The sequence below is a fragment of the Monodelphis domestica genome, chromosome 8 (assembly GCF_027887165.1).
Source record: "Monodelphis domestica isolate mMonDom1 chromosome 8, mMonDom1.pri, whole genome shotgun sequence".
Lineage (NCBI taxonomy): Eukaryota > Metazoa > Chordata > Mammalia > Didelphimorphia > Didelphidae > Monodelphis > Monodelphis domestica.
In genome coordinates this window covers 28,988,909-29,012,856 of record NC_077234.1, presented here as the reverse complement: position 1 = coordinate 29,012,856, position 23,948 = coordinate 28,988,909, and the positions used below count along the sequence as shown (strand labels likewise).

At 38.4% G+C, this 23,948-nt stretch overlaps 1 protein-coding gene across 5 annotated transcripts in view; it reads left to right on the top strand.

Moving 5' to 3' along the window:
* ZBBX (zinc finger B-box domain containing) overlaps positions 1 to 23,948 on the top strand; it is a 159,440-nt gene that overhangs the window by 16,230 nt on the left and 119,262 nt on the right. For all 5 annotated transcript variants that reach the window (XM_056807797.1, XM_056807799.1, XM_007502259.3 and 2 more), the window contains 4 exons: positions 5,719 to 5,832; positions 8,998 to 9,091; positions 13,264 to 13,312; positions 16,329 to 16,438. In XM_056807797.1, the coding sequence (XP_056663775.1) occupies positions 5,719 to 5,832; positions 8,998 to 9,091; positions 13,264 to 13,312; positions 16,329 to 16,438 (367 nt within the window). The remainder of the gene's footprint in view (positions 1 to 5,718; positions 5,833 to 8,997; positions 9,092 to 13,263; positions 13,313 to 16,328; positions 16,439 to 23,948) is intronic.

Below are 23,948 nucleotides of genomic sequence, written 5' to 3'. Positions count from 1 at the left end.
TAATATATCTTTTAAATTTTAGTTTCTAATGTGACTCAGATGCTATGTATTCATAATTCCATTTTTCTCATCCTTCACTTTCTATCTAAGTATTTCAAGACATACATATGAATGCGTCATACCTAATTCATCTATATTTGAGAAAATGAGGAGGAAAGAAGAATAGTATTTGGGCACTAAAATAACTGAAGGAGAGCGTTGGATATAGACAAGAATACTTAGCCAAGAATCTCGGATAGAGATGAGAGAAATCCACTATGAGGGTTTTTATGACTCAAAGTAATGTTTTTTCATTCTGAGTATAAAAATTACTTTAGGAAGAAATAGAGATTTAGGGAGACCTCTAAGCTGTGTGTTATAGTGTAGGGATCATTAAGCATATAGTTAGAAGACCCACTTTCAAGTCCCTCTCTTGATACTGACTACTGATTTAACAGTGAACAAATTATTTCAGCTCTTCAAGGTTTAGTTTCATCATCTGTAAAATGGGGATAATAATACTTCTCATAGCGATGTCTCCAAATTGTTCTAAGAGAACTCTTCATATAATATACAAGTATGGGCTATTACTATCATGCCCTACAATTCAACGAAGATGTAGGAGGTACCTAATACCTTCATCCGTTCCAGCAGCATGAGGCTGAATTTTGAATGAGCCTAGGATGGAAGGAAGCTCAGGAATAAGTATTGAGGAAATAAACTGTGCTAAGACCCTACACTTCCAAGATTTTCTGGTGTTTCCAAGTTCTATTTAAATCTGTTGATACAGATTAATTGTTTTCCTCTGAGACTTCCCTGTTCTTGTTCAGTTTGTTCAGGCAGATCTGACTCTTCATGACCACTTTTGTGATTTTCTTGGCAAAGGATACTGGAGTGGTTTGCCATTTTCTTCTCCAGCTCATTTTACAGATGAGGAAACTTAGACAAACAGGGGTAAGTGACTTGCCTGGGGTTACATAGCTAGGAAGTGTCAGAGGCTAGACTTGAACTCAAGAAGAAGAGTTTTCCTAATTTCAATACCAGTACTCTTATCTCCTGGGCCACCGAGCTGCTCCTAGTAGCTAAAAGTAGTTTTAAGCCATCGAGGATTCTCCTCCCCACAAGTATTTCTTCTCTTTAAGGTTCTTTACATTAACATGCAGCCTGAAATAGGAGTGACACTGTTTTTCAATCGTGTCTGTATAGAGTTTTCTTGCTAAAGATGCTGGAGTAGTTTGTCATTTTCCTCTTCAGAGGATTAAGGTAAATAGAAGTTAAGGGATATGCCCAGGGCCACATAGCCAATGAGTGTCTGCGATTGGATAAATCCTAGAAGCAGTATAACCTAACCCTAGTGAAACTGAGGCACTTAGTGGTCTCTACACTGAAGATTCATCAATTCAGACCTTTCATAGTTGAGTATTAGAAGGGGAAGGAATTTGGGGAAAACATTAATAGCTATTGGGGGAACTATAAATTGGTACAGCCATTCTGGGGAAAAATCATCATATTCAAGAGATTCCTGGCTCTGTGTGTGTGTGTGTGTGTGTGCCGAGTCATGATATTGCTGTTGGATTCACTACTCCAGGGGCTACACTGGGCAGAATGTAGCCATCTTCCCATGTATGGGGCACAGTTGAGATCCACTGCTTGTTGCAGCTGTAACAGTTAAATTAGTTTCCCTACTAAAAGTATTATATTTTTAGAAGTTTATTAAAGATTATTAGAAATCAAGGATAAAGAAAATACAAAATAAGAAAGCATGTACCTAGGGCACAGAGCCCATTCACAGCCACTTACATCTTGCCTGCATGTGCTTAGAAGTGGAAGAAGAGAGCCCCAATAGGTGGTACAGTCAGCTTAAATACAAATTTTGTTCTCGGCCTAGGTGGGGATCTCAGGCGATATTATAGGGCATTCTGGGAAGTGCCAAGAACTTCTGGGGATTGAAGTCTGGGGTTCAAATCTCCATTTTTACACAGCAGACTCTTGGGTGGTTTGTACAGCAGGGATTGCAGCTACATAGACGATTCTGAGTGGCCCCCAGAAGCCAAGTCTGTGGTCAGCTGTGGGAGTGTGGAGGGCGATGTTCTGAGAAAAGGGCTGAGCAAGCTCCAGGGATCAGCATTCTACTGTAAATTCCTAAGGCCAGTGCTTCCTCGGGCCTCTTTCCTGGCCTTCTGGACCTTTATCTTGGATGCCCAGTTCCTTTGTTGAAGGTTTGTTGAGAGTTCATGGCACCTGGAGAACCGGCTGGTGTTCCCCTATGGCTGTAACTGCTCTCCACGTAGGGAGTGTTCCATTGCTGAGCTGTTTGTTCCTACTGTCCCCTGGGACCCGCCTGTGTGTTTTTATACAAGTGTGTGCCTGGCTGTTGGAGGTCATGTCTTTGTAATTACTGCTCTGGTTAGACTCTCCTAGTCACTAATTAAGTCCTGCAGTAAGCGTGTAAGCAGCAGTCCCCAAAGTCTGGCCCCTCAGGATCACCTGTAGCTACCGGGGTAGAATGGATCAATCCTGGGCATCCCTGAACCCCCCAAGGTGAGTGGCAGTTTGGGGAGTGGCGCTGGAAGGGGGCGTGAGTAAAGGCAGGCTCTGGAGTGAGAGCAAAGGATCCTGGTACCCGCAGGAAGAGCTGAAGCAAGCACAGGGATTAGGGCCTCCGTGGAGGATTCATGAGTAGACACGGATTCCTCTCTTAGGATGAGGACTTGTGGGTGACTCGCTACCTGCACTGGTTGAGGAAGTCTCTGTATTTTTGAGATTTGATTCCATTGACAGACTGATGTCCCTCCTTCATATTGGCTCCGCCTCTGGAAGGGACCTTGTTGAGTTATTCAGCCATGTCCAACTCTTCAGGACCCTGTAGCCCCTATTGCCCGGGGTTTCTTGGCAAAGATACTGGGGGGGTGCCATTTCCTTCTCCAGCAGACTAAAGCAAACAGGGATTAAGTGACTTCCTCGGGGCCACGCAGCTATTATGTGTCTGAGGCTGGATTGGACTTCAGGTCTTCTGGACTCTAGGCATAATGCTTCATCCAGTGGAAGAGATCTGGAAGGGCCTCAAATTGATCTTGCAGTGCTACAAATGAGAAAACTGATGTAAAAACCCCTTCTACCATTGCATATGTATACGTCTCTATATATCCATCTATCTTTTTCTCTCTGTCTCTCTCTCTCTCTGTATGCCTGTCTATCTGCCATGTATCTCTCTATCCCTCCATCCCTCCATCTATCTATGTCTGTCTGTCTATCTTATCTAGCTGTATGCCTGTCTGTCTATTTTTATCTAATCCATCCATCCATCCATCCATCCATCCATCCATCCATCTCTATTCATCTATTTATTCATACGTCTATGTCTATCTATCTGTGGTTCATTGAACACGTATAAACACATATTACATATATGCCCACACATGTATTTGTACACCTTGGGCAAGTCATTTAATTATGTTCAGTAGATGGCTTCTAAGGTATTGCAGCTTTTATCTGTGATGCTATGATGTAAGCAACACACATATAGGATACATGCCTGATAATAGAGTCGCACATACGTCTGTGTATATCGGCACGTGATTAATACCTGCATTCACAGAGACAGGTGTGTCTATATGTGTGCATATACAACAAGACTCCATGTCATCGTTCTGCCTGTCCAGTTACCACTCTGCTGAGTGATTGAAGCTCCGGATTGCCCAGGCCTTTACAGAGGAACTAACTTTAGGTTTTAGGAGCCCCAGAATTTGGAATAGCCACAGCCGGTAATCTGCAATCCACTGGATCCTTTTTTTTTTTTCCTGAAAAATGTGTTATTGTCACATATTCACCAGCCGCCACTTAAAATAACAGCAGACATTTACATTGCTTTGCAATTTGCAAAAATGCCATCTACGGGATTTAATTAGATTCTCTAAAACATTTTGAGGTGTGCACCATAGGCATTTTAATTCCAGCTGAAGAGACGAATTAGAACCAGGGCAGCTAAAAGACTTTCTCATATTTATGTACTTAATGAATTGGAGGCAGAGTTTTAGTCTCTGATCCTCCCAGCTCCAGGATGAGCTGCCACACTACGCAATTACTCACCTCTCATTTCTGAATGAGGAATAATAAATAAACAGAAAAATATTAGGGACAGGAAGATTTGTAAAGAAGAGAGAAATTCTAATGGAGTAGATGGTGGGAAAGTTTGTGGGCTATTTTTACTCATAGTTTGTTATGAAATAGATTTTTTTCTGTTGTCTCATCAATAAGATCTTAGATCTGGGGCCATACTGGGTAGCTCAGTGGATGGAGAGCCAGGCCTAGAGATGGGAAGTCCTGGGTTCCAATCTGGCCTCAGACACATTGTAATTTTTTGACCCTGGGCAAGTCATTTAACCTTAATTGACTAATCCTTACTGTTCTCCTGCCTTGGAATTGATACTTAGAATTAATTCTAAGATGCAGGTAAGGATTTTTTTAAAAAATCATAGATATATTTTGAGTAGGAAATGTTTGAATATAATACAGTTTTCTGAATCATTCTAGAGAGGAAATGATAGAGTAGAAAGGAATAAAAATGAGCGATTTTATTGTAATTCCATTTATATTTTTATTTTCTACACTAAATACTTCTGAAGTTTAAATCAGATGTTCCTCTCAGTTTGCAGCAGCTAATATTAATTGACATAAATCAAAGGGTATCTAATTTTCCCTTGTCTGGCATTTCATAGAAGGGAGTCAGGTTTAACCTTCACATTTCTCCCAGGTCCTGAAAGAGATTCCCTGAATCCTTTTCTCCAGTCTTGTATCTTGATCAATCATGGTGTTGAAATTTAGCCATCATGATCTATGGTAATACAATAATCTGGCTTTTGTGTATACCATGACATGTTGTGTTATTTTTTGGGGGCCATGTGTGTTTGTATCTATTATTCATATACACAATGTATAGAAACCTCAGGTAATAATAACTAAATGAAAATTCAGGGGGGGGGCAGCTAAATGGCTCAGTGGATAGAGAACCAGGTCTAGGGACAGGCAGTCCTGGGTTCATATCTGACCTCAGACACTTCCTAGCTCTGTGACACAGTGGGAAAGCCACTTGATCCCCATTGCCTAGCCCTTACCACTCTTCTGTTTTGGAACCAACACTTAGTATTGATTCTAATATGGAAGGTAAGGTTTTTTTTTAAGTTCAGTTCATAACTCAAATATTTTCTATGTTGTAAATATTGTCCATGTTGAAGAATGCTTGAATTGATGACAAAAATTGTGATTAATGTTCATTATAACTATAAAAAACTTTTTGGAGTCAAGGCATTTTTTGGATCTGCCAAAGAATTTGAGATTGAATGCTTCCATATTATTATGTTAGAGTGTATTTGAGTTTTCTGGGCATAATTCCTCTATAAAAGAAAATGATTTATAATTTCCACATCTGGCTAAGCAGTAGCAGCAACAAAAGTCTTAAAATTTAAAAAAGGACAGCATGTAAAGAAAATATTAATAGATGCAGCATTCTAAAGATTGAATAGTACAGGTGCGAACATTTATTTTTAGGAAAGTAAAAAGCCATTGTATTAGCTTAAAATTTCCTATTTATTTGCAAACTTTTTATTAGCTTAAAGGGATAAAAGTTAAATACTTATTAATAGTGTCCTATTTCATAATTTCACCTCCTTTTGTTAACACCTATAGTATTTTTTTCAATAAGACAAGTCACTACTGTATGTTTCAATCCTGTTTCTCCAGGAATGTACGAGAACTGCGGTTAGAGAAAGTACAGTTAGAGCTGGAAACCCAAGAGATGGAGAAGAAACTTCAGCAATTACAATCAAGCATGAGCCGAGAGAAAGAAGAAAGAGAGTAGGTGAAATTTCTGGAATTTTCTGAATGAATATTTTCTATGCTAATTTCACTCTAGCAAAATGTTCTCCTTAGAAAAATGAGTCATTTCTGGCTTTTCCAGCAAAGTCTATTCCCTGAACCTGCTGAAGAATGAAGACAATTTTATTTCTTTTTGTTCTTTTATCAATTTTTGATTCTTTTTATTTTTTTTACAATGACTTTTCCAACTCTAATAGGATGGACTAGTAAAGCATTTATTACACCCTTTTTAGGTGCTGACGACCATGGTAACATCTGGGGATGCATATAGAAAAAGAAGGTGGCCCCATTTTTAGGGAGCTGCCATTCTAAGGGAGGAGGCAGAATAGAAAGTTCCGTTTTGTTTTATGATGTGCTCATTAGGATTAGGCAGGCAAAATTCACACACAAGTCAGTTGACTGGGCTTTCCTTGGTAACAATGGCAGTCCAGTTGACTTGGGAACAGTGTGGTGGGGCAGAATGTGAGAGAAGAGTAAGGACTCTGGGATACCTCTAAGGGAGGTTAGGATAGGGGTGGGAGTGGGGAGTCAGCATTTCCCAGAGTAACCTGTAGCACCTGTGCAGTGGGGATCAGAGTGGGGGAGGGCTATACCTGGCCATATACTTAGAGCCAGCATTTATGTGGGGCTGTGGATAGAGCTCTAGATCCATAGTCAGGAAGACCTGAGTTCAAATGTGTCCTCGGGCTTACTAGCTGTGTGATCTTGAGCAAGTCACTTAATCCTGTTCACCTCAGTTTCCTCATCTATAAAATGGGCTGGGGAAGGAAATAGCAAACCCCTCTAGTATCTTTGCCAAGAAAACCCCAAATGGAGTCATGAAGAATCAGACATGACTGAAATGACTGAACAAGAAAATTTAGAGTAGATGAAAGATGGCTTCACTTAGAATTTCGATTTGTCTGAGATCTTCACTTTTTTTTCCCTCTCTTCAAAACATCTCTGCCCTCCTTTCAGTCTCAGAGGAAGGTCCCTCTTGTCTGTGTCACAGCCTTACTCTGTATATCCTCATTAATTTTTCAGTCTGTCCCTTATCACTTACTCCTTCCAATATGCCTAGAAGTCTGCTAATCCTCAGAAAGCTTCACCTTTACCCTTCTACACAGTCCAGCCATCAACCCGTGTCTATTGTCACCTTATTTCAGAATTCCTAGAAAAACTTATCTACAGACTTAAGCCTCCCTTTTTACCAAACCAGTAACAAGTATTCAGTGCCTACTGTGCAAAAGAGCTGGGGATGAAAATACAAAAAATAAAACAATCCCACCTTGTAATGAGGGAAACACCATCTCCTCTGTCCATGCTTCTTACAGTATTGGCCTTTGTCTTGGGCTTTTGTGTGATCGCTCTCTGATCAACGGGCATGATTATTCCTTGGGTATGTCCTCCCCATCATCCCATCTCTCGTCTCTTGGTGTCAGACACCCTAGTCTACAATGCACAATCCTACCTTTCCAATGTCCACTTCTCTTTGCTTTCTCTGGCTTCACATTCCAGGGTAAACCCTTACCCAAAGTGTGCTGCCCTTCGCCCTTTTCTCTTCCTTTACCGTCCTCTTAGCAACTGCTCTCATTTCTCCCCTCCACACAGATAACTCCCCAACCTCTGTATCTCCATCCCTGACTTCTCTTCTGACGTACGAACCTTTGTCACCAAATGCCAATAAAACGACTGAATGCCCCAATGACACTTCATTTCCTGATGCCCTAAATCAAATTCATCATGTAGGCAGCTACGTGGAGCAGTGAATAGAGTGCTAATGTCAAGGCGATATTCTCATAGTTTGGTTGTTCCAATCGTGCCTGACTCTTTGGGACCCCATTTAGGGTTTTCTTGGCAAAGATGCCGGAGTGGCTTGCCATTTCCTTCTTCAGCTCATTTTACATATGAGGAAACTGAGGGAAACAGGTTTAAGTGACTTGCCTGGGTTCACACATCTAGGAAGTATTTGAGGCCAGATTTAAAATCAGGAAGAGGAGCCTTCCTGACTTCAGGCTCAGCACTGAATGCACTATGGTGCCCCTAAAGGGCCAGTAGTCCCCCTCATTCATTCTCTTTTCTACTATAGCTTAATCCTATTTTCTTATCTTCCTTTTATTTCTTGCCTCAGAGAGCAGTCTAATGAAGCCAACGGGCTTCTTCTCAGAATAATGATTTTAAAAGCACAAAATAAAATATATAGCATTAGAAAAGAAAGAAGCAATTATCTTCAAATGCAGTTATCAAGATATTAATTTAAAAAAAAAAGAATCACTTAGTCTATAGACTCTATAAGGCCTGTCCCTTCCTTCTTTGCCTCTTGAATTCCTATCTGACATTTAACTCAACTGCTATCTCTCCCAAGAACTTTTTGTGCTCTGGTTAGTGGCATCATTAGGTATCATTTTGCAATGTAATTACAAGAGTAGATTTCCTATCTGATATTAGATTTTTATTTTCATGTGGGTTAGGCCCACATCCTATGGAAACTTGATTGATTTCCCAGCTGTTAGGGAGGTACTCTTCAAATAGGAGCTATTTAAATAGAGGTTTATTCTATTGAATGTGGAGCATTATGCTATTTACCAGTGACTGTAGGCACTTCTGAATATTCAGTTGAAAACTTCTGCCCTACCCCATTGATTTGGATAAAAGAATCTGCAGTTCATGCTCAGAAGAGTAGATTGTTGAATTCTCTGCTTGGAAAATTCTTCAGTTGTTCCTAAAAATTGATATTGTTATTCCTTCCTGCAAGATTGTGTTGCCTTTTAGTGACAAAATGTTGCATTTAAAAATATTTGCTTCCCAGAGTATTTAAAATTTTGGATTCTGGTCAGCAAGATTGGGAAACTGAGCGACAATCCTCAGTATATTCATTAAGACGTAATCCATGGAGCAGTAAAATGTTACACAATTGAAATCCTTATCTTTATTTTTCTTGTCATTTATACTTTAAGATGACCATTATTGAAGGGCTTATATTTTCAGAATTATGGAGGGTGTAATGACTTTAGGGATATATCATTAATCATGTTCATTTCATGAGTCTATTCTGTGCCCTAAACTAGATTTCCATTTCCTGGAAAAGGGAAAATATATTTGTTTTCATTAACAAGAGAAGTATATGTAGTGATTACATTTTTGTTGTTCTATGTGTATATACAGAAGGTCAAGTGGCTTTCACTGGAAATCTGGACAGCCGGGTAAATTGACTAATCAATCACAAGCGATGTCACAAAATAAAGAAAATGTTGCCAAGGTAAGAGTATTTCATTTGAATTTTAGAGTATTTGCTAAGCAAAAATAGGATTTGTGACTTGTTCTGATGGCTTGTATTCATTCACAAAGTCGAGAACCGAATGTCTTAGAAATAATAGTATGGTGGTGTGCATTGTTAGATCTTGAATTAGCCCTCCTTTTATCTCCACCACCACCTTTCTTTCTTAAAACAGGACTTAAATCCGTCAGCTAAGAGTTGATTTTTCATTTTCTTTAGACTGGGGAAAGTTCAACATCGGATTAAAGCAAGCGAAATCATGTTTTATTAGATGCTGTATATAAAGGGCAAAGCTTTTGCTACTGGTATGACAAATGTTAAATATTTTCAATTTTCTTTTCAGGTTAAGTTTTGTACATGAGTACATATTCAGTTAGAAGAGTATGTTGCTTTCATGCATGAAATGAATAAAAGAAATATTTGTGAATTTCTCTCATGTTGTTTTCCCCCATAATGATCATATATGAATGACTTTAAATAAATTCAAGGTTAATCTTATTTCTTAATTCCCCAAAACATCATGTTATTGACAATCAAGAATTGATAAGACCTGGATATGGACTAGTACTGGGTAGCCATTGTCCTAAAAGAGAGGAGGAAATCAAAGGCTGCTTTATAAGTTTTAAGTCTAAATCAATGAGGTGATAATAGTAGCCTTAGAAGAAAGAAGAAAGTCAGGAGAGTCATTGGGGAAAAGAATTCCTTTTAAAAAAAGAATATCAAAATTGAAAGAGATCTCAGTCCCATTTCTCTTTAAATGGAAATCCTCTTTGCAACACAGTTCAAGAGATCATCTAGCCTTTGCTCAAAGACCTTTCAGTCTTGGTCTCTGTCTCGTCCTCTCTCTGTTTCTCTGTCTCTCCCTCTTTCTCCCTATCTCTGTCTCTGTGTTCATCTCTCTTTGTCTCTGTGTGTCACTCTATCTCTGCCTCTGACTGTCTGTCTCTGTCTCTCTTCTCATATCTTTTGGCAACTCACTGCTTTTTCAGGCTGCAGGCCCATCCAACTTTTGGGTGACTCATTGTTGGAAAGTTTGCTTGCATTGGGTCAAGGGATCCATAGCCTATGGCTGGAGGGAGTCAATAGTTTGGGAGAGTTGGGAGATAAAAGATTGAAGGGGATGAGAGAGAGGCATGGGAAAACTGGAGAGGTAGAAGGCACTTGTTGGTGAGAATATGTGTCAGAGAGTGTCACTGGGGTGAAGAAAGCCTGAGATTGAGAGATGAGCGCCAGCGATCATTGGGGTTGGGAGCTCCTCCAGGGCTGGCACTCTCTTTGTTCTCTGTGTGCCTAGCACTGTGCCTGGCACCAGGTACGTGCTTCATGAAGAGATAAGATGACTGACAGAAACACTTACGGTGAGAGGAAGGGAGACTGACCAAGACAATGGTTTTCTTAAGAGAGATCAGAAGGATGCTTGTTGGGAACAGGCCCCTTGCCATTGTGCCTCTGGCTGGGCTGGGCCAGGCTGGGTGGGAGGGAATTCTGGCAGCAGCATTCTAGTAGGAGCGATGCTAGTTAGGTGAACATTCTTCCTGGCACTATGCTGACTCCTAGAAATAGAGATCAGGATGTCAACTCTTTCAGGTGAGCTCGGCTTTGGGGAGGTGCTTTCTTCATTTTATTATTTTAAACTCCCCATGCAATTAAAAATTCCAAAGCAAACAAACAGAAAGACCACCCTTGAAGTTCATTTGTATTTCTCAAAGAAAAAGTCAGAATCTTCGTTTTAGATTCTTTTCTATGTTTTCTGGTACTTTAAAGTAACTTTTGGCTAGATGGTGCCAAAAAAATGTACTTTGTCATTGGAGAAACAATCAATGATCTTTCTTTTGATCTGGCTTACTCAGTTTGTCCAGATGTTCTGACCCATCCTCAGGAGAGTCAAACCAAATGATTTGGCTACACTCCAGCTAGGTGTGTTTGCTCCATGGGTATGCCTATAATTAGATGAAGAGATCAATAATTCCTATCCCCAGCTGTAGTTTGTAAATCAAAAAGTGAGCCGCAGGACTGTGGTTTATTGTTTTCCCTTTTGTGGAATGGGTAGTTTCAATGCTGACTTAAAAAGGTTCAGGATGCAGAAGAGCTAAGAAGGGCTGTTGGAGGGAATGGATGAGCCTCGATTCTCCCCCTTTCTCCCACAGCTAGGCTGGTGGTTTGATAGGGATAGGACCTGAGTCTAGTAGGACACTAGGCACTGGGGGAAGGATTTAAGAGCCCAGAACCGGACACTGGCTCTGATTCATGAAAATGGTGGAGGGGAAGATTCTTGGGGAACTGGTGGCAGATTTATACTCAAATTCTCTGTCAGAATCAGAAGGGCTTTGGGTCATTCCAGGGCCTTAGAGGCACTCATTGTGTCCCCTTGTCCTGGACAAATCACTTCACCATGTTGGCCTCAGTTTTCTCATCTGTAAAATGAACTGAAGAAGGAAACAGACAACCACTCCAGTATCTCTGCCAAGAAAACCCCTGGTGGGAGCCACAGAAAACTGAAATGTCTGAACAATTTTCTACATACACAGAGTAGCTATACTGAGTCACTCAATTCACTGTATGTTAGAATTGTAGACTTTAGAGCTAGAATGAGCCTTAGAGAGCAATTAATCAAAACTTATTTTACAGATTAGGAACCTGAAGAAAAGTGACAGGCTTAAGGGCATCCAGTCAATTAACTGAGTTCTGATGCTCTTGACTCCCAAGTCACCCTGCTGTGGAATGTTAGCTAAAATCATTCAAAAATAATGGACATATTAAGAAGTTATTATATAGTGTTTGTATTAATCTGAAACCTTTTACATGAAAATTTCATTTTGTTGTTGTTAGAATAGTAAATAATGATTCTTAAATGTTATTTCCAAAATTTCTTTTCTTTTGTAGTAATGAATTATTTCAAAGATTATATTATAATCCCCAGATAGTTCCTTTCCTTCCTTCCCACCCTCCTTGCATTAGAGAAGACATTATTTGACAAAGGATATGTGTATGTGTAAAATTATGTTTTGAATATTTCTATTTTTCAGTCCTTTTTTTGGAAGTGGACACTCACAGGCCATTCTTCAAACCATATTTCTATTGCTGTATATAATGTTCTCTTGATCCTACTTGTTTTACTTCTCATAATTTCATGTGGGTCTTTCCATGCTTTATTTAAACCCTTATCTTTCACCTTAGAATTAATACTTTGTATTGGTTCTAAGGCAGAAGAGCCATAAGGACTGGGCAGTGGGGGTTAAGAGACTTGCCCAGGGTCACACAGCTAGGAAATGTCCGAGGCCAGAGTTGAACCAATGACCTCCTGTCTCTGGGTCTTCATTGTTGTTGTTGTTTTTAATTTGTTTGTTTGTTTTGTTCTGCTTTTTGGAGAATTACCCTGCTTGTCATTTTTTGCCCCGCAATAGTATACCTTTACAAGTGTTTGCCACAACTTGTTCAGCCATTCCCTAGGCAATGAGCAACTCCTCAATTTCTAGTTCTTTGCCATCACAAAGAGCTGCTACAAATATTTTGACACCTATAGATTCTTTCCTTTTCCCCTGATCTGGGAAACAGACCCAACTATGGTATTGCTGGGTCTAAGGGTAGGCTCAGTTTTATAACTCTTTAGGCATAATTACTAATTGTTTTCCACAGTTCCACCAACCGTGTATTAGTGTCCTTATTTTTCCACATTTCCTCCAACATCTGTCCATTTGCCATTTTGTCATTTTAGCCAATCTGATAAATGTGAGTTGTTTTGATTCGCACTTCTCTAATTAGTAATGGAGTATTTTTATATGGTTATGTATAGCTTTAATTTTTTTTCCATCCAAAACTTAACCACTCATCTCTTTTGATCATTTACCAATTAAGAAGTGGTTCATATTCTTATGAATTAAAAAAATCACTATATATTTGAAATATGAGATCTCTACATGAGATGCCTATACATTTTTCCCTTAATTTTCTGCTTTTCTTCTAATTGTGCCTGTTAGTTTATTTTTTATGTATTTTTTCCTTTTGATTGGAATTTTCTAACTGTATAACATTTAATTTTATAATCCTATAAACTATTTGAGAGTATTAGATAACATTAATACTTGTTTTTACTAAGAAATAAGCCCTATATATTCTTTACTAATATATTAAGAGTACATGTTTTATTAATGCAGATTTCTCCAGGAAAAGTGAAATTAAGAATCCTGAAGGATCAGATTCAAGGTAAATATCTTAACAACATATAAATATAAATACTTATAGTATTAATGGATTAATTAATCATAAATAAATTATTATAAATTAATACTATTAATAAAATTAAAATCTTAATTATTCAAATACAAAAAAGCACACATATTTTATTTTAAATTTTCATATATTTTTACCCAATGATCCCTAATTAAGAACAAAAATAATAATATCTTAAAAATGAATAGTTCTAGAGTGGAAATCTGTTTTGGTGGCTGGTCATCAGGATTAACTATGGAGTCAGGAGGGCCTGTATTCTAGGGATTTCTTTGGTCACCTGTTGGCTGAGGTGACTGTGGTAAAGTCAACTCACTCCTCCGCAATTCAGGCACCATTCCAGGGCAATAAACCCTCAGTGAGGAGCTGATGTGCATCATGGTTGCCCAAACAGAACTCGCATGTTGTTCACACATGGCTTCTCAGTGATGGAGGAGGAATCAGGTTGGCTTCCACGAACTGTATAGAGAGGCAGCCAGATGCCTGACCTTAGGCAAGTCACCGTTTTCTGAAATTCAGTTTCTTTATCTTTATATGGGAATAATCATAGTCAAACATTTATTGAAAAATTGATTTCTTAATTCTTCCTCTCTTCCTTCCCTTCCCCATCACTGAGAATGTAAACAATTGGATATAGGTTATATATGTGTAGTCATGCAAAAAACATTCCATATTACTCATTTTGTGGAAGAAAAACTCACTAGTAAAAAAAATAAAACAAATATGAAAGTTAAAAAAAGGATTTCATCTGCGTTCTGACTCCATCAGTGATGAGGTTCTTTAAACCAACCTTTGGCTCATGGACAGTTTGGCAAACTCTTCCTGCTTAAGGGAACAACCAGGCATTTTACTTCTATGGCAGAGCTTTTGGGAACTCTCAAGGCCATGTGAGGGATGATGATAGGGATTCGGTGGAAAAGAACATATTATTGTCCCATTTTACAGATTTAAAAAAAGATCAAATTAGTCAAGTGATAGACATAAAATCATATGGCTAGACATGCAATTCAGAGCTTGGGTTGTCTGCTATCCTACAGTCTTTCTATTACTAGTCTTTCTGCCTCTGGCATTTAGCAAGACTTATTCCAATGTCAGTCCAAAAATGGCCATAATTTTTCCATGTTGCTGGCTTAAACCAAAAACAAACCTAAAAAATAGGGTAACTTAAGAAAACTATTACATTTGGAATTACAGTTCATTCAATTTACATTGAATAACTATTTATAAATATTATAAGATCAGAATTTGCTTTGTAATGATACCATGACTTCCTGCCCCCCTTTTATAAAAGCAAGGCTTTTCACGTCAGAATTCTTGAGACTCATTTAAAACTATTGAACAATTGAAATATAATTTAAGACCCTAAAGATAGAGTATATTGTTTAATTCATGGAAATTGAAGGGACATGAATAAATTTGTCTTAATAATAGTGAAAACTAAAATAAAAATCTTAATGAGTTTATGAGAAACTCTTTAGAAAATTGAGTCAGTTCTGATCTCATTTTTTCCAAGTTCAGCTTTATTATGATAATTATTATTTTATTATGTTTATTATACTCATGACCCATGCATGAGTTATGGGTTTGCAGAGTGGGTCTCTGGGGGCAGCTAAGTGATATAAAACTCCTAACTTACCTTTTAAGGAGATAGTTTCAATTTCCTAACTACAAAACTAGGGAAATTTCTGGTTTAAGCAAGTGGAAACCAGTATTTCATAGTCAATCATTCTGGCTAATGCAGAAATCAAATAATATTTCACATTCTGCACATTGACACTAAAGGGAACTTGGTTTAATTACAGTAAAAAATGAAGGCAAAACCATAACAGGTTATATAAATGCCAGGCTTTTAATCATAGGTTTGGAGTAGAGTCATGGACATGCTCTGCAGCTGGCACTGGAGGCTCCATTGCTCCTATCATGTGGAAACCAGAAATCTCCCCACTCTCTTTGCTGTGGCTCTCTCCTCCCCAATTACTGTTCTACTTGTGTGCTCTCTCGCTCTCTCTCTTTGCTAGTTACACTCTCTCCTTTGATATCTCCATGCCCTCTTGGGGGGGGGGGGCTGGCAGGTCCTGTAGGCAGCAGCCATCTTGCGTGATCCCCACCATGGCCTGCTCAAGCAAGTTTCTGTTACCATCCCAAAGTGGGTAATAGCCATTCTTCTGATGGATTTGATACTGTTATGATGATTAACCTTGACTAATTAACCTTGACTTATTTAACCCACTTCCATTAAAAAGGAAGACATTCCTTGGAATTCCTAAGTGCAAAAATAAATGCAAAAAGCAGAAGACTGGATGGTGTCTCTGACCCTGACCCCAGACTTGGGAATTCATAATAATTCTCTCTAATTTGATTTAGGTGTGTTTGATCCAGGGCCCTGCCTAAAATGAGAATTAATAAAGTATATGAAAAATAAATTCTCACAATATGAAGCTATAGTATGTCATTAAGAAGATTGATCTTACCTATGTTATTACATTATAAACATATACTAGACTTACATACACATACTTTAGGCAAACATCTTATTTTGATTTGTAATAGTTGAGATATTTTAGAGGCTAAAACAGTAAAATTGCAGGATAGTTTAGATTGGTAAAGAGATGATTCTGTTAAAAAACATGAAAAATAACCTATGATTCAATAAGTTTTCATTAGAGTATAGGCTCCTTTAGTCCACTGTATCCATTGAGGGGATATTTAGTTTGGACACGTAAATATGTAAAGATGTTTATATTTTGTCATTAGAAATAAAATCACCATACTACCATGTATGAACAGGAGTTAAAAATAATAGCTGTTACAGAATGAGAAAAATACCATCTAATTTTAGTTCATCAAGAAGTGAAAAAAATCTCATTTAAAATTAACTCACTTAATTAAATTTAATTATTTATAGAGTTAGCATAGTGCATTTATAATTTATTAAATTAAATTAATACCTTAATTTGATTATTTAACAAATTAAAACATTTCTTTCTTTTAGAACTACCAAAACAATCATTTAGCTATAAAGCATCAAACACTTGTACCCAGGATAAAGTGAAGGCAAAGATCAAGGTCTGTGGACAGTGTGAGAACAAATATGCATTACTAGTAAGTATATTTCTGCAGGATTATCTATTTGAATTTAGGATGTGATGATATATGCTGTAGAAGTATTCATTTAAAAAGGTTATAAATGTTTAAAATTAATTAAAAGTTTCTTATTCAAATACTATGATATATCTTACTTTAAAAATGTTAAACTTAATAAGTAGAATATTTAACTTTTATTGTTGAAAGTTCAAAACATTTCTATTTCAGTTAAATTTAATTACAGCCATTGAGTCCACCTTTCCTCCCCTAGCACCCAGCCTCCAGTTTTCTTTGTAAGAGAAATATAACGCTGAATGACTTGAATGAAATGACTTGCCCTGAGTCACAGGGATAGTGAATGACAGAGCCGAGGACTGAACCCAGCTATTCTGGCTTCGTATCCATCACTGGTTTTCCTCACAGCTAAATGTGCTGCTGGATGTATAACTGTCCCCATGGAATCGTATTCCAGCTAGTAGGTCATAACCCTAATAGCCCTTCTTGGAGACTTCTCCAATTCAGTTGGCATTCATGAGTTTGTGGACAGCCTCTCTGGGGCAGGATCCTCTGTGGTTTTACATTTTGAAAACTCTTAAGTCCCTGATGGTGAGTTTTCCTTTAATAATGCCCCAGGAAACACAATTAAGTCAAATCACAGACATTTAGTTACTATGATAGTATAGTAGGAACTGAGAATGTAAAACATTTCCCTCCTGTAAACTGGGGCTCTTTCTCTCCCAACTGTAAACAATGACTGTGACAATCAGGTCATATCATGCCAACAGATTTTAAGTGCTTATTATCAGCCAAGCACTGTACTGTGCAATGAGAATATAAACAGAAAAGAAAAAGGAAGACACCCCCTACCCTCCAAGAGTTTACATTTTCATGAAGGAAGACCACAGATAAAAGGGAGCTGAGAAACTTGGAGGAGAGGGGAAGGCGAGTGGGGAAAGGTATCAGAATGGAGACAGAGGGATGAAGTCCAGATAATGAAGGATGGCTGGTCTGGGTCCTTCTTTAAATGGAAGTTAACCAGTGGGAACGGGAGTTCCCAGTGCTGGAAGGAGAAGGCAGTAGAGACATGGTGACAGAGAATCAAGAGGCATTGGTTTGAATGGGTAGATGCTTAGAGGACACAGATATTCAGGCACATGTTTGGAGAAAATATGGCCAAGATCCTTCATGCCAGTATTGTTGGGCTCCAGTGACCTCTTACTTCTTCCATTCCCCTTTGGGAATAGGGTCTCCTCTAAATTGTTCATTTATCACCCTGGGCTCATTCCTCATCATAGCACAACTCTCAGCTTCTCTTGAATTCCTAGCCTTCTGCTTACAAATGAAGTTCTTCAAAGTGATTTCCTGCCTCAATTGCCTTTAGAGCTGGCAGGCTGACTTTTGGTGGGGGCCCTGGGATTCAGGCCAAGCTTTAGCCATTGGCTGGCTAGCTGGCTGCTCTTTTAATTCTACCCAATTAACTCCTTTCTGTATAAACCATCAATAAGGAGACAGACATATTTTTGTACTTGAATTTTTTTAATTAATTTGGTCAATTTCAAACATTATTCCCTGATTACAAAAATCATCTTCTATTCCTCCCACCCATTCCTCCTCCTCTCTCCTCCCATAGATGAGGCACAGTTTCACTGGGTATTACATGTGTCTTTGATCAGAATTCATTTCCATATTGTTGATATTTGTACTAGAATGTTCAGAGTCTACATCCCCAACCATATCCACTCAACCCATGCAATCAAGCAGTTGTTTTTCTTCTCTGTTTCTACTCACAATTTTTCTTGTGAATGTGGATAGTGTTCTTTCTCATACATCCTTCTGGGTTGTTCAGGATCACGGCATTGTCACTAATGGAGACGTCCATTACATTTGATTGTACCACAGTGTATCAGTCTCTGTGTACAATGTTTTCCTGGTTCTGCTCCTTTCGCTCTGCATCACTTTCTGGAGGTTGTTCCAGTCCCCATGAAATTCCTCTACTTTACTATTCCTTTGAGCTCAATAGTATTCCATCACCAACATATACCACACATTACCCCTCATCATATCAAGTAGGTTGTGTGGGAACCAATTTTCTCTTCATACACATTCAAAAAGATAGATTATTCTGGTTAGATTAAGTTTTGTAACTCTTCAAGCCATGCATTTATTGATTGCCTAATATGTGTGGGGAAGTATTTTCAGACCTTTATAGGGAGAGGGGTAAAAAGAAATATAAGAAATGTTCTCTGCCCCCAAAGAGTTTGCACTCTAGTTGGGAAAAGACAATCACGTGTGACAAGTTATGCGTAATCATCCAAAGTCATGGCATCAATGCCAGATGCATGATACAAAGTGAGGAGCACCACAGTGATTCAGGGAGACTGAAACAGAAGGAACCAGGGGACAACTCAGAGATGAAGGATTAGTTGACTTTGGATAGGTAGAGAGAATTGAGAGCATAACCATTCCTGGTTCATAGTGAATGCTTTATATAAATGTTCAGTGATTAATTGATAAGGGAAAGAGGGAAGGAGCATAAATTAGAAAAACAAAAACAACATATTTGTTAATCAGTAAACATGCCATGCTACTTTTATCCAAGTCCATTTTTTTAAAGTAGTAGGTGATACATTTGGAAAAAAAATATATTGGGACCGGATTATGGAGGGCTTTAAACGCAGACGTAATGAGAGTTGGAACTTTACTGTATTTGTAACTAGGATTTGTCATTGAAGGATTTTTGAGGAGGGGATAATTAGATAGAATGGGAGGTTAAGATGTACTAACTCCACTTGAACTGAATTATTCAGTCAGAACAGACTAGAACAGTTAGACCACTTTAGAGACTATTACAGTGCTCAGAAAATGAAGTACTTATGGCCTACCCTTGAGTGATGATAGTGGGGATGGGAAGGAAACATAACTAAGAAAGACATCATGAAGGAAGAAACTTATAAGGATGGATGACTCATTGGGTTGAAACAGGACAGAAAATTCAAAGATGATTTGAAAAATATTTATTAAAACTGATAATCACAAAAGGGACTTTTTAAAAATCAGCAACAACTTTAACATCAGTCTGGACAACAACAAGATCATGCATTCTTTGGTTATGCAACCCAATAAACAATGAAATACAATGATATCATGATGTATTGAAATCATTAAGGAACAACAGTGTTTGACATCCCATAGATTTTAGACCCTGATCATTTAGAATTTGTCTTCACTGGTATAGAAGCTAGGATTATAGTTATTTTTGTGAAAGATTTGTCTAGAAAGTTAATGCTTTCAGGGCAGCAAGGTGGATCAGTGAATAGAGAGCCAGGGCTGGAGATGGGATATTCAAATCTGGCCTCAAACCCTCCCTGCCTGTGTGACTTTGGGCAAGTCACTTAACCTGATTTGCCAGCCCTTATTGCTTGCTTTACTATTTGAAAATGATGGATAGTTAGTATTGATTCTAAGACAAAAGGTTAAAGGTTAAAAATAGTTAATGCATTAAATAATATTTCAGGTATATTTGAATCACCTTCATGTAGCTTAGAAACATCTATTCATAAATAATTAGTTAATTGCATTATTCTTGTTTGCATTATTTTGTGTAGTAGAACAATTTGGAGGAATACATTTGGCTAATTTTGAAAGTAAAGAAATGTTATTTGTTTTTGCTTTTCTGTAATTCTAAATTTTCACTTATTCATACTTAATTATTTATAATCTGTTTTAGAATTCAGTTTTATTCAATGTAGGAAGATTGAGAAAATGTTCAGTACAGTTAAAATTTCAAGGAATTGATATGTTAGTGGAAAAGGCTCACATAAACCTAAAAAGAGTAGTCAGAGAGTGCTGCAGAAAGACTCTAGAATTCAAATCTTGAACTTTGCTACCTACTATTTTTGTGATTTTTTTTGGTAAATATCTTCTCTGGGCCTTAATTTCTTCTCTTCAAATGAGATGGCTGGACTAGAATAATCCTAAGGGATTATGCCTCAGTGAAAAAGAAATGACAACTTGCCAGAGTCAGGAAGAAAAAAAAATAGAAATAATTGTTCAGGATAGGAGAGATGGGAAGACTGAAGGACTGAAAGATGGAATGGGAGATGGTACCTGATGATTGAGAAGCTCCACTTCTGCAACCGATTAGCATTGGGATGTTTGGCTGTTCCATTGTTTTTCTGCCTTCTTTGACTCTTTGTCACCCCATTTGCAGTTTTCTTGGCAGAGATCCTAGAGCTGTTTGCCTTTTCCTTCTCCAGATCATTCTACAGATAAAGAAACTGAGGCAAACAGGTTTAAGTGACTTTTCCAGGGCCACATGGCTAGGACATTTCAGAGATCAGATTTGAACTTGGGACAAGGAGTCTTTCTGACTCCAGGCCCACATGCTGTCCACTGCACCACCTAGCTATCCGATTTTAGGCAAAACAAATTTAAGTGAGGGACCTTGGTCTCCTTGTTTTTAATGAGCAGTATTGACTAAATGATATGGAAGATCCTTTCCAGAGATCATGGAGGGCATCAGTGTCTTTTCACTCAGGTACTGGCATGCTTGACCTAAATGGGATATTGTTGTGCGATGGTTAGATCTCTGGACCCGAAAGCACAAAGACGTGGGAATGAATCCCCATCAGAAGTTTTCCCACACTGGAAAGTCTCTTAACCTCACTCAGCTTCTATTTCCTTTTCTGTTTAATGATTATAAAATATATGAAAAATGCTTTGCAAATCTTAGGGCACTGAATTGATACTTGTTGTTATAATTCTTATTAAGAAAAAAAGTCCATCAACATTTGAGATATTCTCTAACACATGGTTGGGATTGGAGAGACATTTTTTTCTAGAACAAATTGAATTAAAGGAAACACATTCTCCCTAGAGGAAATAACTTTTGGGTTGGTTTGCAAGAATGGAATACATTTAATGAGATATATTCAGGGAACTCCTAGTTGGTGTGCCAGACTGAAAGGAAGCTCACTAGGCAGGCTATGGTGAGAGATAAGACCAGATGGGGAAACTGTAGAAGGCCTTGTTATAGGATTTCAAAGTTAGTGCAGGGATATGTAAAATATATATCAGATTGCTTGCCACTGCAGGAAGGAGGTGAGGGGGTGGGAGGGAGCGAGGGAGGGAAGATAGGAAGGAGGGAAAGAATCTTCTAACTCAAAACTTTTAAAAAGGATGAATGTTAAAAATTGGGTTTTCTACATAATTGGGGGAAATATTATTTAAAAAAAAGTTATTCCAGGAAACCTTAATTGGCTACTAGATACAGTTTTGTAGCTGTGGTTGGGCTTTTTAAATAAAATGAATTCTTTGATCTGAAATGGTGCCTGAGAAAGATGAATTGTGATGCTGAACCGAAGAGAGATGGCATCAGAAATCTTCTCAACAAATAATCACACAACCAGTCCCCAAACTCTCTTGAATTAAAGTGAAGCAGGAAGTCCTGATGAAGTACAGAAATGACTCAGTTGTGAAATATGTATGAGTGTTCTTTGAGCTTTGGTGAATAGATAATTAGGAGACTTTCATCATAATGATTGTTTTGTGATAAAGCTCTTGTTTTTAAGAAACTTCTTGTGACTTGATGCATCAAGTCTCATTGCCCATGTGGTTGCTCTTTTGTTTCAGTCATATTTGAGAGATAATTAGCAGGGATGATGGGATCAATGGAGGGTTTTTTTAAAGGATGAGGCTTGAGGGATATAGGCATTTTGTATGCAACAGGAAAAGATCAGTTGATATGGAGTTGGGGTGAAAGTGAGGGCTGCCTGCTGGAAAAATTAGGACTGGATGAGATTGAGGGTGTAAGCATAGAATGAGGTGGACTTAGCAGGTGGGGGTGATCGATTGGGAGGGAGAGAGATTTGAGGCCAGGGAGTCCAGTTAGGAAGTTCTTGCAAGAGTCCATTTGAGATGCAGTGAAGACCTGAAATAGAGTCTCAGCTATAGAAATGGAGATGAGGAGATGAAAATTGAAGTACAAAGTAGGAGTAACCTCAGGTAAATATCTTAGAGTAATATGGGATTTGTCAAGGTTTAGTGGAAGGGGATTAGTAGTAGTGTTTTCTTTTAAAGAGAAAAATAGAATTAAAAACTCAAAGATTTTTTAATAAATTTATAAACTCCTTTTCATGGATATCTACTCTATTTGTGCAGTTCACAACTCTTCCATTAATAAATGAATTAAAATATTTTATTAAGGAAGCATTCACCCCAGAAAGTCCTGTGGTAAGTACTGGGAGTAGTAGTGGTAGTCTCTAGGTGATCGAGGATGACTATTGTCTTTGTGCAGTTTCGTCTACGGTGTACCCTCATGTAGCTTTGAAGTCCAAAGGCTGAGGCGCAGAGTTTGTGGCACATGGGGCCTGGGACGCCAGTTGTTTCGGGAGGTGCAGTTGTGGCCTGGTGTCGGCGTTCATGCGCAGCAGGAACAAACAGAAAAAGAGAACAGCCCTTGCTCTCAAAAGCTTATATTCTAATAGAGTAAGAACAAACATAAAGGGTCCAGATGCTGGGAAAGTGGAGGGATCCAGTGGCTCTTTTCCATATCTTCTCAACATTTCTTCCACAAATGTGCCATGGAAGGAGCCAGTCAACATCCTGGATGGATTTCTCTGGGTCCTTCAGTGATGTCGATCATTTTCATTTTCATAAATGCCTAATACCCCCCCTGCCCCGGTGGGATCTTCCACAGAATGTCCACCCAACATGTTGGGCTTCCTTCCTCCAGTTCTCTTGACATTGATCGGATGGAAACCCCATTATGATTACTATGGAGAACTTTGGTCCAAATCTGAGCTTTGCTTCTTGTTACTTATATAACTGACCTCCCTAGGGCTTTGTTTCCTTATCTGTAAAGTGAGGGAGTGGGACTAGATAGCCTTTCAAAGGTCCCTTTTAGCTAGAAATCTATGATCTTATGGATTGTTCTCAGTTTAGGATGTGAGCCACATTTTTCAGAGCAAAAAGCCTCTCAGATACTGTAAAAAATGCATCCCTGAGCTAAGTGTCTTTTGATGCACTCTGTTCTCAGCCAGCTTCCTCTTCTTATGACCATGTAGGAGAGAGAAGGGTAAAAGAGAAAGCAGAAAGTGGAATCTAGGAAGAAGTAGACAGCAAAAGCAAAGTGTTAAATAGGATATCATGGTTAGTCTTCCTATCTTGGTCCTCTCACTTGCCCTCGTGGTTCCTGGCCCCCCTCCAGTCTATGGTCAAAGCCTTTCATCTCCAGGTCAGATTTGTCCAGAGGAATTTTAAGCAGTGAAATTACTTAGAATAAAACTGTTCACCTTGTTTTCTGGGCTACTCGGGGATATCTCCTGGGCAAAGATGAATTTTATCCTTATATTTTCAGGCCATTTTTGAAGATTCTCTGGTGTTATGTTGAGGGTTACTGATAAAAGTAAATAGTTAAGCATAGTTCTTAACACATAGTAGGCATTTTGTAAATGTTTGTTGACTGACCTAATAATATAGTCCAATTAGGAAAAAAAGTTGTAATATGGAAACCCAGTCAAAGAGATCA